The sequence below is a fragment of the Syngnathus leptorhynchus genome, chromosome 5 (assembly GCF_054491065.1).
Source record: "Syngnathus leptorhynchus isolate UIUO chromosome 5, UIUO_Slep, whole genome shotgun sequence".
Lineage (NCBI taxonomy): Eukaryota > Metazoa > Chordata > Actinopteri > Syngnathiformes > Syngnathidae > Syngnathus > Syngnathus leptorhynchus.
The window spans coordinates 11,496,470-11,513,895 of NC_141199.1; the positions used below are offsets into that span (position 1 = coordinate 11,496,470).

Sequence of the window (17,426 nt, forward strand, 5' to 3'; positions counted from 1 at the left end):
GGGTCAGGGGGGGAGAGCGAAAGGAAAGAAAAATTGGAAAAGAGAGAGAGAGACAGAGAGAGACAGACAGAGAGAAAGAAGTGAAAAAGTGGAAGGTAACTCCTTTTTGGACGAAGTGCAGATTGCTTACAAGGCGTAATTTTTCCCATAAGGCCTTTTTATGAGGGTGAGACACTGCAACTTTTATCTTTGTTTATAGAATCATTTTGGAGCCAAGTGGCAAGGGACTGGTAGTTTCATGAGAAAGTAAATGGACCCTTGTGGTACTACTCACTGGGATGTCTGATGGGATGCTTGAGGGAACAGTACAGAAAGCATGACACACAGGTGCTTTATCTTACAGAGGGATGGGCTTACTCATATAAGACACACAAGAAAAGAGAAAACGAAAAACAAGAGTTTGTTCATACATGTGTACAGTGCATATTATATACTCAATCGTGAGTGATAAATCTATTAATTATTTTTAGACATTTTAAATAATTGCTTGTAATGGTTACGGAAAATGTAATTTCACATAATACTTGAATTTAGACCCCAAAGAAATGTGTTGAATAGCCCACTACTATATTTATTGATGTTTTTCACAACTGTCATGTTGACACGGTAAATAAAATGCAGAGACACATAATTTCTTTCACCATTTGACTAACTATGGCATCAATCGAACTGTATCGGTATCATCCATCCACCAGCAAGTAGTCATTAACTGACAAAGGAATGGACATAGTTTGGCTTTCTGTGCTCTACCAAATGACAAAATGACTAAACCACAAACATCTTATTACTGGGGCCTTAAACATTTGCAAGAAACTGTCTAATAAGCATTACGATGAGAGCTGGTCATTGGGAAATATAGAAGTGCGAGCTGAGGTAGAGTAAACATGATTATGATTATAAGATAATACAAAGAAATTGCATGTCACCTCGAAAAATTAAAAATGTGTTTATTTTAACCTCACAGGGGGGGAGACAACAAAGTAGAAGGTCTTTAAAACAAGATAATCCGTCATTAGGACCTCTGGTGAGACTAGATTAAGGTTCCTCTGGTGGACATGACATGGCTGCTCAAGCTGTAAACAACCTGAAGCCAATGTAATGTACTATCTAAGCACCACTTTATCAAGTACGGTATAATCCCGGATCAGTGATTTAAAGCGCCGCAATGCCAGGTACAGAACATGATGGTTTATATTCTTTGGCTCATTGGAATGGTGAATGTTGCGTATGTTTCACTGCATCACTGCGGTTGTGCATCATTGCTATCCAGTTATCTGGCGGTAGAGATGTGGAATGAGGGCAGATATAAATCTCACATTTGCTGCACAATCTCTACACCATTTTTGCAGAAGGCAAAGGTGCGGCATTATTATTCTGGGATTTAGGGCGGAAAATGTGCAATATCCTCTCTTTTTTTTACCTGCTTTTAGCTTGCCAGTTCTATTATTGCAATAAATGTGCAAAATAGAACAGTTTTAGCTGTACCTAATTCTGAGAAATAAATTACATGCTTGACACAGGAATTATTTTGGGCATTAGATTTCATACTTTTACAATCGCTAAGGAATGGTTCACACCAAATTCTAGTTTTACAGCATACTCAGGGATGATTAAATGTAAAAACAGAGATCCTTTAAATTGTAAGAAGAATAAGCGGAAAATTGTCTCATTCTACCATAAATGCATTCACAACAAATTGCTTGTGAAATTTGGAAATCCAGCAGAGTTATTGAAAACCAACCTTCATGAGGCAGAAGGCTAAAGAGAAAGTTCAGTCTTTGCACTTGGGTCAACGCTACAATTACTTGCTGGCAAGCTAGTCTCTGACTTTCTAGCAGACTTGTTCAATGAGCCTGGATGATTAAGTTTAATTATTTTTAAGAGTGGTGCTACAACACGGACAGTAGTGTTTGATTCAGACAAATTCAAATCAACAAACTCAAAGGACATTTGGGGCCTGCAAACTGACCACAATAACATCTTGGGCATGTTCTGAATGCGAGATACCTTGTCCGCTTATTTCTAAATTAGACATCTGGTCTCATACGTCTTGTGTATGCTGCAGCTTTCAAGAAACAACACAAAGCTAAGGTTAACACATGTTGCAGAGGTGGAATAAGGTAAAAAATATTGACAATATTTTTGAAGGACATCGACAAAGTACATAGCTTATTGACAAGTGATCCTTGATCTTTGAAGATGAAAGAAACATTTTGCTGAAAAGCAACTGTGGAAAGAGAAAATATTATTTGCTATTATTGTAGTCAGTGAGAAGTTTCTCAATGAATATAGTTATGATGAATATCTTTTCCACTTCTTACAGTAAAATTACGCACTCCAAAAATTGTCCTTCAATAGACTATTTCTCTTTGAACTCATATATCATAGGCCCCACTGATTTGTTGGTATCCATGCAAAGACACCTGGATGAAAGTTTGATGGATGGGGAATACAGTAATCCCTCGTTTAATGTGGATATAATTTTGAATTTGTGATTTTTTTTTTTAGGCGGGCGGAATCCGCGATGTACTGAAACCGCGATAATCGAACCGCAATGTAGCAAAGGGTTACTGTATGTTTCTGTATTTCAGACACATTGGGCCACTGATAGCACCTTGAATTGTACTTATTGCAATTGTGGTTGCAATTGTGCCAGAAACACGATGTTGGATCAATGGCAGTTAGCAAACGAAGACATTTTTAGACGGAGAGCTTGGGGTCATTCAATTCAATTCCATCTTCAGGAAAGTAAAATAATTTGACAAGTGAAGAAACACGGATATCAAGATTTCTAACTGTTTACAGTTGCACTTTGCTTTGTGTTGACTGTTCTTGTGATTCACAACACATCGCATCGGATACCTTGGGGTCAGCACAGGAACAGTTCTTATTAAAATGTCAAAAGCAATCACAGCATGAAGGGCTGGAGTCACGGCTGAGAAGAAACAGCCTGAGCAAATCAAAAATCAAGTAATAACTCTCACAGAAGATATCTATCAGCGAGTTTGGCATGAAAGACGAGAAGAGAAAAAAAATGTACGAAGGCTGAATAATTGATCACCGACAGTCTGATAAACATAGGTCGCGTTACCTCGCTGTCACGCGTCTGATCAAAACAATGGAAGGTGTATAGACCATATTTCACTGAATGGATTTCAGCCATTTGAAAGTTTATCATCCTCGGAAAAAAGGTACAAAAAAAAGTCAAATGGAAGTTTGTGTAATGTACTGTCTGCACAATATGACAGGTACAATATACTTGGACAAGATATACTTAGGGGGTGAGGGGGCTTGCTTTTTTCCTTTGAACTTTAGACCAGTAGTAGCTCATAGGCTCCACTGTAAAACAAATAAATAAATACATAAACTTTGCGAGAACAAAGAAACAAAAAATCCCACTAAATCTTGAATTTGTGAACTGTGGCAGCTGTTTTGCCTTAACTCTATAACCCATAACAATTAGGAACAGATGCACCAATCAACAAACTAATGGCAAAAATGGAAATGATTTCAAGATCCCATTGAGGAGAGCAAGAAAAAGGGAGCCAGACAACATGTGATGCTGTTGTGCCATGGGGAATCCTAGAATTAGCCATCAGTCAAATAGGGCCCACAGAGATGACTTGACAGATGCATTCATTACACACAGAATGATAAGAAGTAAAACACATGGCTCATTTCAAACAACTTATTCAGCTCGGTTGCTAAATGCATACCAATTAAATCAACACTCCATTTTGAATGCTCACTCTTTTCCATGCTACAAATGTGCCCTTGTCCATACATGCGGCCGGAGATATCACACACATTCGTTTCACCCCGAGGAACATAACTTGCCCTCCTGTGCACTTGCATTTATGATTACAGTTGCAGTTTGGAATGCAAAATCTAAGTTCAGGCTTAAAAAGTGACTTATATTAGTTATATATTTTGCTACACCGCCAACAGCAGTCCAAGCTAAGTCATCAACTCTTCCTGACTGCAAATCTCTTACCAGCCCTGACAGCTTAAAATATTCCAGCACATCACATTTTAGTATTTAGGTGTAATATCATACTTGCAAAGTGTGAACTTCAAGTGTTTACTTTAACGCAGTGCATACAAATATAATACAGAAACTTGGGTAGGGCATATGTACGTACTATTTGAGTAGATGAGTGAGAACTTTAATGATTGTGTGATCATTGCATCACTTCAAACAAATGAGGCAAAAAGTGTGTGCACTGCTACTAACAGAATCACTGATGATTCAATATCAACAAGTTTCCATACTGAAGAAAACCAAATAACCTCAGTAAAGGGAAATTGAAGCCACATTACATCCATGCAGACCTCCTCTGGGCAGCATCATTTTGCTCAGTGGAACACTGAAAGGGACGTTAAGAACAAGCAAAAAGCGGTTATCTCATCACAATTAAATTTAAATTAAGATTAAGATTTAATTAAAGTTTTAACAATTAAATGATCATTCATGCAATTTTTAAGTAAACTTTAAATTCAACAAACTGGTTGCGTTGGGGCCCAATACATCTGATTTTGGGCAAGCTGTGGCGTACACCCAGCGCAAAAATGTTACGAATGACATTCGAAAAATAAAATGCAATGGATTCAATTTACAAGGGCACAAGGATTGTAAAGACATTTATTTTCATTTAAATTTGAGAATGGTAGGATAAAAGAGAGTTAAACTTTATTATTAAAATACAATAAAATATATATTTGTACAGGGTTTGGATATCTAAATGGATAGATGGACCCGTCCGTCCGTCCGTCCGTCCGTCCGTCCGTCCGTCCGTCCGTCCGTCCGTCCGTCCGTCCGTCCATCCATCCATCCATCCATCCATCCATCCATCCATCCATCCATCCATCCATCCATCCATCCATCTAATCCCAAACGTATTTATTTATTTTTACAGGTGTCAGACAGAATTCTCATACCTACAAAGTCATCAATTTCAGGAGACCCCTTTAAACGGCATCCAGTATTTGTTCAACCGTGAACCTTGCATCGACAAATAGAGCAAGCCACTTTCAAGACAAAAAAAAAAGTGTTTCCAACGGGTTTGTTCTTATTAGAGTGGCAGATGAGCAGGAGCTTATCCAAGATGACTTTGGGCGAGAGGTACCCTTTGGATTGTATGCCAGTATTCCATCTTGCTGCCATGTTTGGAAATGTATTAAGCTATATTTCATTCTGAAGACATGTATTTGGCAGCGGAGCGTACAAGGTTGACGCGCACAGTCTACAGTGGGGTAACAAAACGCTTCGTATTCTTTTGTATTCACCACTGAACATCAGAGAACACAATGCTGCACATTGCTGGTGTCATAAGGCATGTTCGCTCCAGCCTGCTTTCATTTTACAAATGCAAACTGTCATTTATGCTTGTCTGCTCATTAATTGATCCCACCTTTTAACAAAAGCAGCAGAAAGGCTTGAAATGCCCATACAGCAGGTGTGCTCCTCCCCAGTGAAAGGGCCCCGTACTTCGGAGAGCCAAAATGACACCTGATGTGGTGTATTACAATATCAAAGCTCTTTGTAATGCCTATATGGGTGCTTTGCACCCATTCTGTCAAGTCAACTCTGGAGTCAATGGAACATCCTCTTTAAAATGAGTACCACCTGCCAGCTAGTCAGACAGCCTCATCAAATGCCCCCCATGGGAGGAAGGGAGTTATAGTTTCCCATCTGGAATAATTCCCTGGTCTTCAAAAGTTGCAGAGGACAAGGTCGCAACTCTTCTGTGCAAGTAGAGAGAATCTAGCACGACACCAAAGTTTGGTTCAGGAGCAAACTGTAAATGTCTGTGAAGGGGAGGGGGGTACCTTGACGTTCAGTTCAAATATGAGGTGACCTTTTCTCAAAGAAGCATTTTTGAATAGAATTTTTCCAAAGAAAACGTGTGCAGTCATTTTCCGTTTCTCCATCATAAGGACTGTGAATTTGTTCACAATGGGTAAAGCATGATTCATCCTGCTTTTCTTCATTTTCACATTTGTATTCATTTTCCCTATTCATAATGATCGACATTCATTTCAGGGTAAAAACCTCGAGTAAATCGGAATTTTGAATGTGCGCTGCAAATTTTCTTTGCGATCTCAGGCAGATAATGGACTTTACCTCCAAACAAGTTGAAATGTTCAAACTAAAATATTGACATGTTAGAATTTACACTATTTTTTTTGTGGTACGACTTCAACTCAGCATTGAGTCAGTATCCTCTGCCTGTTTAACGCAATATTTTTTCCTCCTTTTTTCTGTCACTGTATAAATGGCACGGGATGGGGGGACAAATTATTTGTCCCGCCAATACTGAGTAGTATCAGAGGCCAGAATGACTAAGCAACTTGATGCCCAGAGGGTGACTGCATGAGCCTAACAGGATAGATCAGCAACCACTGTGACACAATCTTTAGTGTTGGTCCAGACCAGAATTGGTGCTGTGAAAACTGCCCCACTAATAGATCTAGTGACTGCCCTGGTTTAGTGTGACATGCAATGCATGGCACAAGTGTATTTGCTGTTCAAATGTTCTCCTTTCTCTTCGTCTTGGCTTGCATCACATATAAAAAGTATGTCTTACCCTTTCATAAGATTGCTACACACCCAGAAAAAAATATGGTTTATTTTTCTTTTCTTTTTTTTTATCTTGGTGTAAAGCATACATACTAAAAAATAGACAGGTAAGACATCACCTTTACAAAAGGCAATATCATAATGTTCGGACAGAATTGTGGACACCCATGTTGAAAACAATGTAAAAGAAAGAAGTTGAAATTTGTTTTGTTTTCATATGCTTTTGTAATTACAGTAGTTAACACATTTTTTATGGCAATTAAAAATGTTCAACGATTATTTTTATACTGTCTCAATGTTTTGAAGTGGCATAGGTGTGAGCGATTAAAGTGCAAAGAGGCAATTAAGTAGTTTACAAAAGCACAGTCAGTTTTCTGACTCCTCTGGCAACTATTTTCTACAGAGCAACGAGCCAATTCTCGATAAGAAAAACACAACATGAGCAGAATCGTTTTTGACATTGTTTTGCATATGACAACAAAAGGAGCTCGGTGAAACGAAATTGCATAATCAATTGCGCTGAACGTTGGCAATGAGGTGGTGCCCATTTAAATGTTGCAAAGGCAGAGACTTATCGACATGATGAAATCTTTTAAAATGCGTATGTGCTAACGGGCCGTCAATATTTTTCAAAGGTTGCCTCTCCTTCACAATTTATAAAAGAGCTGGAGGAAATGTGACGTAATACTTTGACCAGCAGTTTTACTTATTTCATGATGGTACATTGTTGAACATTTTAAATGTTAATTTTATTTTTTTAATTGCATGTATGAAATTTGCTGTGAGTGAGTTTATTTTCATTAATCCATGTTCAAGAAGAAATAGTTAGTGCTGAATAATAATGGATCAGATTATCATGAAAATAATTGTAATTATTAAATTATTTTGGATAAAAAGTCACATACAGGATTATGTGATTTATGATCAACTTGAAGCCATTGAAAGCAAAGTAATACGATATGTTGTACGATATGTATCTCTGGTAGGACAACTAAGGATAGTGCCTACAACTACAAATATTTGTCTCTGCATATTTTTGCAAAAAAATCATAATAAATGACCGAGAAATTTTTAAATGACCAATGATCAAACTTAATTCAGCAATTTTGCAGGAAAAATCGCTGTCAACATCCAAGTAAAGTATCAAGTAAATAACACAAACCTGCCGACGTAAGTCTCTGGTTTTCTTGGTCATCTTGTCAATAGCTGAGTTGAGCGGATCTCCTTTCTCTTTTCTGCCAGTCTGTAAAATAATAATCACAAAACAGCAACAACAACATAAATGCAGGGTTATTGTTTTAAACATTTCATCTAAGCATATGTGATGTGTTCAGTGCAGAGCATTTTGAAAATGCAGTTCATCAAGGAACTCCTTCTGACTTGTCAGTTCTCCCTGACACACGAGTCCATTTTCAATGTTACCTAGCAACTGTACCTATCTGGCAAAATTCAATTTGGCTGTTGTCAGTTCCCCCAAGGATCGCTTCCCCGCATTGCCAATTGTTGCTTGTGGCTTCAAGATGGAGCGTGCAACTACATGTGCAGATGATTCTCCACAAGTTTGTGAGTAAATGAATAATCTAAGGAAATGTATGAGTCTCAGGGAATATTGCAAGATGTATATAAGTATAGCCACTATATGAATAATATTCTGAATGTAGTCTGAATGTGTTATCATGAAAATATTTGCAAGCATTTACAATGGGCTCCTTCTTGATTCTCAAGTTTAAATACAAACAAACAAACAAACAAACAAACAAACAAACAAACAAACAAACAGAAAAATGGTTTTCTGACCTACAAACATCAAATATGATGGAAGAGCTCTTATTTACTACAGATAAGAATGTACAAATCCTAAAGAAGTGGGGTGGGTGATGGTAAACACATCTGAAACAGATTTTAATTCTAATTTGCATCAGATTCATAAATTTCTCAGTTCAGTTAAAAGTGTACTGAGATGATCAACAGAATAATATTTAAAAAAAAAAACACACACACACACATGCTGATCTTCTGACAAAGCAATACCAGCATACAAAATTAGTTGTGTTGTTGCTAGGCAACAATCCTAGCAAGGAGGCGAGCACAAGCTCATAAGCCTTTGCAGGGACATGTATGCCTCCTAGCATGGTCCATTGATGAATTAGCTGGAGAAGCATCAAGTGCAACTGCAGTAAAGAAATAATTTGTCTCTTACATCGCCCGAGACAAAGCCATTTTGAACAAACCTATTGCAGAATTAGTGACAAAACCACAAGATGCTATCTTAGATACTCTGCATCTGGATTTATTATGTTATTGTGACACATTACGGCACATTGAATGAAACTGGAAAGAAACTTAATTGGGTATTCAGTGGTTGGCCTCGATGTGCTTCAAACTCGTACAAGCAGCTATGTGAATGCATCGTTGAGCTAGTTCGTCTATTCCAAAGCGAAGGACATGACATTAGTCACTGTGTTGCTGCCTAAAAAGAATAATGTGTCTTTTTGGCACCAGTGGGACAAAGAGGATTGAATCAAGATGTATTGTATTGTATGAAGATGTTTAGCACCAAAACAATATTAAAAAATAAATCATAATAATAATAATAAAAGAAGCTTAACAGGAACATCTCTGAGGACACTTTGTATTCACACAATTTAATGCATAATCAACAACCTTAATTGAACTGGGAAAATGTGAAAAGAGCCAGTTTGTATATCTTATCACTTTTGGGAGCATTACTGCTTCCAACTGCAAAACAATAGTTTTTACTAAATGTCCCACACAATTTCTTAAAACTCTGAACAATTTCATCTGAGTAAAGGAGATTAACATATCAAAGTAGTGCTTGCCAAAGGGGACAGTACCTGTCCCTTGTTATGTTAGCATCCTACTGGCATTTAGAAGGCATGTGAAGTTCTTATAATTGCCTAAAGTCTCATTTTACATCTTTGTGATCATTACAGCATTGTGAGGAATAGGAAGATGGGGTTCTCATATTTGGTAGAAAATATGAAACAAGCAATTAAAAACACCACGCATGAATTTCCCCATCACAAATATTATAAACAAGGCAGATCAAAATGGTGAATCATAGGTTACTCAATGCGTCACACTGGCTCGGTCTGAAGGATACGTACACCAGTTTTGGCTGACACGCATATGTGCATGACAAATAAAGTGGAACAGACAAACAGACTCCCCGTGTTATGTTCATTTATGCGTCTACATTTTTCTCTGCGCTGGCATTCCTCCACTGCCATTCAGGTGTCTGTCCCCTGTAAGCAAATGTGCTATTACAAACTTGACACCACAGTTGGCTGTTGATTGTATTGTCTACCATGCAGTGACACTGATTGAATCGTTCTGGACTACCACAAAATGGAATGTTACTTTTCTTCTCAGTTAACACGTGCCCAAATGATGTTTCTCTGCCTCTTTTCTTAAGTGCCCACATTCTTTATCCCAACACGTTACAGTATGTAGGCTCCCATGAAGAGCATCCCAGACATTTCCTAGAAATAAACAAGTGTGTAGAGACATATGTGCATGGTGCTGAAAAGGTTGAGGGACCTGGGAATATTTGTTTGACTGAACTAAAACAGACACACATTTCAGTAAAGTTGTGATGTTTTGTAAAATAAAAATAAATTAAAAAAACCTAGGATAATCATAATAAATCCCACAAATTTCCCTTTTCCCACTTTTTCAACTTTTGGGGAATGCATTGCATGCATAAATAAAAAAAATTAAAAAATGAGAAAATTGCAAAAAACAACAACAAACAAAAAAGATTACATAAGGTCTCAACTCAAACTGGAATCAAAACCTATGTCACTAAATTACTCTGTGGTACAATTTATTTTGCCCTCAGTTGTCCACAGTCCAACAGAAAAACATGTGTTGTCTGGCATCACTACTCATTGAAATCATCCATCCATTATTTGTCCTCATCGGCGTCTTCTGTCAACTGGAGCCTAACCAACTTACTTATGGGCAAGCAGCTGGGAACATCCTGGACCCGTTGCCAACCAATCACAGACAAAAAACGACTCACACATTATACAAATTAAAGTCGGAGAAAGTCATATTCTACTCATAATGTTGACGCAAGTAGAAGGGAACATACAAACTCCACACTAAAATCTCATAACTGTGGGGGGAAAAGCACTACCTCACTGTGCTCATTGAAAAGCATGTCCTTTAATTTTGTTTAATACAGCAAGAATGTCAGTTTGTTGTTTTTTCGCATTGTAGCTGAAGTCATGCTTTACATTGGAGAGCAAGAATGACAATCATGCCCAAATAAGAGCATGAAAAAGAAACAGGTGATCAACATTTATTTGTGCGTACTCAATAATGGTCTCCCCAACTCTACGCTTACAAATTATTGCAATATAAAGTGACAACGGCAGAGAAACAATAAAACACAAGACGGGCGGGATGAATCCGGTAGCTCATCGGCAATAACATGGCAAATCAAAGAAATGGGCAGTTAAATCAGAGGGAAAGCACTAAGACAGGTGGGGGAGGACAAGGGGTATTTTGTCTCATTGTCTCCTAAGATCAATGTGTTAAATGATATCAATTCCGGCTCGTTGTCAATTCAATTAGGCAGGAGTGAGAGGTACAATTACCGTCCAATGTGGTTACACCGTCTGTGGAACACTTTAAAAACAAGCCCAGCTGATAACGAGGGGGTGAGGAAGTGTTTGTGTGAGCCTTGGGTGGCGTTTGATAATAGTGCTAACATGTTGGTCAGGTTACCAGTAGATAATAGGGAGCTAGATGCTCATTAAGATACGCCAAGCTCCCTCGACTGTAGCACCATGGATGGGTCTGTTTTGACTTGTTCTCATTAAGTGGACATTAAGGGCACAGCGGTGGATCAGCGAGTTTGATTACAGGGTACTGCAAAACAATGCAATGAGTGCTTATTATTGTTTTGGCATTTAATATGTTGAAAAACACGGGGACCTTGAATGCCATCTAAGTCACCTCAAATTATTTGGAATAATGTGTAAAATATATACGGCAGATATGAACGCTAACATTAATATTGTTAACCTTAAATAAGTTGATGAATAAAAGGATCAGACACAACAACTCATATATGGAATAATTATTTATATTACGTGAGTTGATGTGACAGTTTTTTGATGATAATTGCCGAAAAGCTCAACAGATGCAGTGAACTCAGCCCCATGTGTTGCTTATCCAATGATTTGCAACCTTTTTTTCTGCTCTCTTTTACATGATGGCCTAAAGTATCTACAACGGTGCTTCTTGGGACTTGAATACTGCTGTCACTTAGAGTTAATGCAGTCGGGAATGGCATCGCTTGAGGTGGCTCCAGAGTGCCTTCTGGTACTTGCGTATGTTTAATGGCTGATGCCTGTTTGCTTACTCCTCTCATTACACAGTCTCGTGTTTAGACTCCGGGGCTGTCGTTGGCTATTAGCATCTTTACGGTCAAGCGGGGTATTGGTGTAGAGATGCATGAAGCTTATCATCATGTTCATTGCATGTATGAAATAATAGTTTAGGGAACTATAAGTATAGGCTGATATACAGTACAAACACAGTTCTGAGTCTGAAATGTAAGAAATGACCATCTTTCAGCCCTAGAAATTATATTTATTTATTTATTTATTTATTTATTTATTTATTTATTTATTTATTTATTTATGTATTTATTTATTTTACATGTCAAATTTTTTCTCAGGTGCATTCCTGAATTGGGAAAAAAAGATTGAGTGTTTATCATTTTAATTTTAAAGGTAAACTGTTGAGCTGACAGCAAGTAAAATAATCTGTGAGTTTACGATATATGTGCGAATAAAAACCGTTTTATACATGCACACATGCACTGAACTACTTATTTATGTATGCTGACATCTTAATAAAAAGCAAACATTCCTTCATAACTTCATGCTGATGATGACAACATACCGAAAGATTTCATTGTACCTTGAACTAACGGTCTCACTTGAAAATGTGCTTAACAGTCTTCATCTTAAAGAGTTTTTTTTTTTTTTGGTAGCCATCCTTTGAACATTATGGTGTTTCTAAGAATCTATTCTGGCTTTGATGTGATTGAGAAACATGGAGTACAGCCCTTCTCTATTATGAGTAAATTTCAGCATGTCTTTGCAATATACAGAAAACCTCTCGAGACACTCTCTGGAGAGGCCACCACTTGCATAACGATTGCTGGAAAATTGTATGGATGGATCTATAGTGCAGGTACATTCCTTAAAAACACCATCCAAACACACAGAATGGGAAGCATTAAAGTGTGCTGGAAGAAAGGCAAGGGTTTTAAGTGTATATGTTCAAGAGGAATGGAGGAAATGCCTGGTTATCAGTGCAAAAGTAGAGGATGAATTAAAAAAAAAAAGACAAGTCTTGTCCTGCAGCAGCAGCATGGCCAGCGAGAGCGTCGCTGCTTGCAGTCTCCCTGAACTGAATAGCAAGTAGTTTGCGAGGGAGGGACTGCAGGAAGAGGAGCTGGGGAAAGGAGACATGTGGGGTAGAGGGAGGGGGATGCTGGGAATAGGGTGGAGAGGGTGAGAAAATGAGAGTGGTGTGATATCTATGAGAGCAGAACTGTGGTAAAGAGAAAAAGAGTCAATGGGGTGAGAAGAGGGTCCGAGTATCATTGATGTACTTTTGTTACACTGCAGAGAGAAAGAAAATCTATTTATCACACGCTTTGTCTCGGCTCGTGCACGTGTTTTGGGGGTGGAAGGACTTGCATTTTATTTCATTTTAAGGAAGTGCTGTTTTAGTTTCAAGAGAAGAGTCATGGAAGATGGATAAAGCAAGGAATCAGTCAATCCAATTTTAGGATTTGTTCTTAATGCTAGGACAGACTAAAGCCCATTTCATCACAATTCTCTCTTCCTTCAGTTGCGTCACTCCAATCTCGCTGAACAGTGGATCAGAGCAAACAAGGGACATGAAGTGAGGGATTTTTTTTTTAAGACAGGCAGGGGCACAAGAAGGTATTAGTAGTGACGTTTTGGTAGCAGAGGGTCAGAAACCTTAATAACTGATCTATTATTGTCTGTTGACTCGTGATCTCTGCTCTCCTCAAATAATGCTCTTCACTGGCTTTTCTGACTCCAAACTTAAAATAGCACAATCAAGATTAAGCTATGGGAGAAAATGAGGCACATTTTGTGCCTAATAAATTATTTGTGGTATTCATGAAGCATGCAGCCAAGACGTGAACTGAAAATGTTCAGTGCTGAAATAAATTATGTGTTGTGGATAAACAACAAAAGCAAAAGAAAAAAAAAGGAATATATTCCATGGAATCTTCAAAGTCATCAACAGACTGTTCCATGACACTGGTCAATTTTAAACTGATTCTAATTATAAAATGTTGCTAAAGGATATTTGGGATAACCAGTTCCAGAGTCAAACTGTCACCATCATATTGTACAGACAAGCAACATTTTAACATTTAAGTTAACCACTGTTTTTAAACAATGATATATGACTCAGACATTTTTGACATATGAACTGTGACAAGATGCCAACAGTGGTAGTTCCACTGTGTCAAACGTAAAAAATAATGAGGAGAATAAGAAATGCGTACATAAAATAGAACTAGAAACTAATATAAATAGAAACTTTGTTCACCCCTGATGCCAACTTGCCTGTTGGTTTCTTTGCACTCACCGTTCTAAACTGTCAAAACGAGCTCACTGTATGAGCTCTTAACCAAATTGTGTCAAGTGCACAATTTTAAGCAAGTGCAGCTCCACTAACCTGAACCGAGTGACAGGAAAACAAGCTTTTCAGACACACTTCAGTTCCATTACATTTCTCCAACATGTCACCTCCCGAAAAAGATGTAATGCTATCATAAAAAAAAGAACAGGCTTCTGTATAACACCAGTACGTGTTTTTTTTTTTTACTTCACTACATCGTGCAACGAGAACATGTGCCTACTCAAGCACCCAAAGTAAAGGTGATGGTTGTCGGGGATCATGCAGGCTTCGGGAAAATATGTATTTCTGTAAGCCGGTATAATGACGAGTCAAGCTGCTCATACTGGTGGGCGATGAGATGAGGTGGCTCTAATCAGGGATTATTTAGGAAAATCATCCTCGAGTCAAGCAGCCATCAATATGTTATCAAACAGAAACATGCAAATTACAACATCATGACTATAGCACATTGCGTATACGGCGGCCAACACGGGGACAGACATTGTGTGCGAAAATGGCAACGTGCTTGAATCCCGAGTGCTCTTTCTGTAATGATACAAGGCACATGTTCCTCAAAGCCTGATGCTGTGAGCAGGAGAATTATCATGGCTGACGCCGTCCTTATATCTATCCTTTGTCTACCCACAAAAAGCCTATTTGCTATTGATGACATCAAGAAAGGGCTAACCAAAAATATAATGGCCACCTGTGAGGCAGACTCAGAGCATGGAACTCATTTACTGTATCACCGTTCCCCGGGGTGAGTTCGGAAATTCACTCGGACGCCTTAACAGCACTCTGATAGTAGGTATGTTCGGATAGGCAGTGTGGGCCCTCTATTCATTTCTGTGGGCATTCTTAGTTCTGCACCGATCAGCAGCTTGTGCTCGTACTGTTTGCATCTGTACTGCTTGACGCGCGAGTCCCGAGTTGGAGTGCCCAGCGTGCGCTCTGGCACTCCTTTTTTTGAGGCACATTTGAACAATGCTCTCTGACTTTCTGAACGTTGAACGTGAAGCAGTGTGTGTTTAGAGCGTATTTCTGAACGCACTCTGTTTTTTGTTTGATTTAAATTTGGTACCTTAACTAGTATCAAAGGTTCTGGTCAAAGAATCCTGGTCAGTTATTGTATTTCGATGCAGTAGGTATTTTTCAATGCAAAACACGAGAATCTCCATCTTATTACTTAAAAATGCAATCCGACAACGGTCAAAGAGAGACTTCTCATTTCCCAAAAACATAATGCAGATTACGACCTTGAAACTAGTGGGTGCTATTTATCAAACTGTTATGAAACAGTACAAATGCGGGCCTTTGGGACATCATATGAATCAGTCTACATTTGAATTGTTAACTACCAAACTAAATCAAAATGAACACTGATAGGATCACAAACTGACAAAGGCTGCACTGGTCTGCTCAATCAGTTATTTGTGTATGAAAGGACAAAATATAATGTACCTAGTGACTCTTAGCCTATTCAATGATGTGCCTACTGCAGATAATTTTCCATAACCTATATAATTTAGTGGGTCTAGACATGCTTTGCTATGTAATGCGGCCACACAAAATGTCTGCAATGGCAGAACATATTTAATATTTCTATGCTTACGAAATCTGCCATTCTTAGCCAGACACAGTCCTCATGCCGGGTCATGGACAAAGTCTTTATTTTTAAATAAGACAGTCGGAGATTCATTTGTTGATTCGACTCTATGTTGAAGTCTATTATTCTCTGATACAAGACAGAAATCATACAAAACACGAGTACTTTTTTTTTTTCAGGCAGTGGATTGTTCCTTTTTAATGTTGGATGATGAAACAATTGCAAAATGTTAGATTCAGTGTGAGAAAGAGGGTGGAGTACGGTTCACAGTATGTTCATCAAAGTGTGCCTCACATTGAACAAATCTGTCTCATTGTATCCAAATGACCACGAAACATGACTTCGGCAAAGAATTTAGTTCAACATTCTTGCATTTTCTGCAGTTGAAATGGATTATTCGTATTTGAGGGGCCTCGCACTATGAGGGAATAAGTCAAATGTTGAAACACTGAGCAAAAGGGAAGATATACGCACCCACTAGCACAAGGACAGCTTGTGGATTTTGTTCTCTTGTCAGAGGATTTACCTTCCATTGTCTGCTGCCAGAGACAGCAGTCTGCTTTTTAATCAAGGATGCAGTTTTGAATCCTAGTCGCTTCATGATGTGATAACAACTGTTTTTCACTCTTCTTCAGACTGCATGGCCGCATAGGACAAAATCCATGGACAAGGATGGTGTCATCTCAACATTGTGAAATTGTGAATGTAATATAACAGCAAATGACTTCGGCTGTAATACTAACTCGAGGTATGCTGTAGTTTTCCTTTGGCTATTTGGGTTTTAAAGGAACTAGTTGAAAGTGCATTTTTCATGTATTTGTAACATCCATTCATTCATTCATTTCCAACGCTGCTCATCTTTGTGTAAGTACATTACAAATCAGTTAGACTGTTTAGTGTTGACCACATTTTTTAGACGATTGAAGTACCTCTATCAAATATAAATGCATGGCACTGCTACTTTTTTTTTTTTTACTTTGATGCTAACATTTTGATGGGGATTCAATTAAAAGACGGAGTCATTTCAAACTTTCAAGATGAAGGGTTTAGTGTGCTAAACATGAAACACAAGACATCCTTGAACTACGTATTCATCTGCCTCCATCCTATTCATAATCCAAGGCTTGGGGACTTGCCTCACACAAGGAACCCTAATTATTGAGAAGTGAAAATTTTCAAGAATTGCAGGATTTTACATCACGGACTCAAATCTGCTCTTCAACAGAGTGTATTGGATATGTGAATGCTTCTGTTCATGCTGAGGCAACGAGCCAAAGCAGTCATGCAAAAAACAACAACAACAAAAAAAAGACAATGCTTTTTTTAGATATCAAAGTTAAAAAAATAGCCTTGCTGGCTTCCGGGTGAATTTGTAGGTCACTGAGGAGCATAAAATAAAGTTATTTGGCAGAAAGAGTCATCTAGGAAGTCAGAGGATATACACAAAGAGTAAACCAAGCTTTAAATTCTACTATATAGAATAGCACCCTTAAGGCCTACTCACGTGGGCACCAACTACTGCGTTGCATC

At 38.2% G+C, this 17,426-nt stretch overlaps 1 protein-coding gene across 5 annotated transcripts in view; it reads right to left on the bottom strand.

The window, feature by feature from the left end:
- Positions 1-17,426, bottom strand: part of ctnna2 (catenin (cadherin-associated protein), alpha 2) — a 186,013-nt gene that overhangs the window by 52,700 nt on the left and 115,887 nt on the right. For all 5 annotated transcript variants that reach the window (XM_085912130.1, XM_085912129.1, XM_085912128.1 and 2 more), the window contains one exon: positions 7,743-7,823. In XM_085912130.1, coding sequence (XP_085768256.1) covers positions 7,743-7,823 — 81 coding nt within the window. The remainder of the gene's footprint in view (positions 1-7,742; positions 7,824-17,426) is intronic.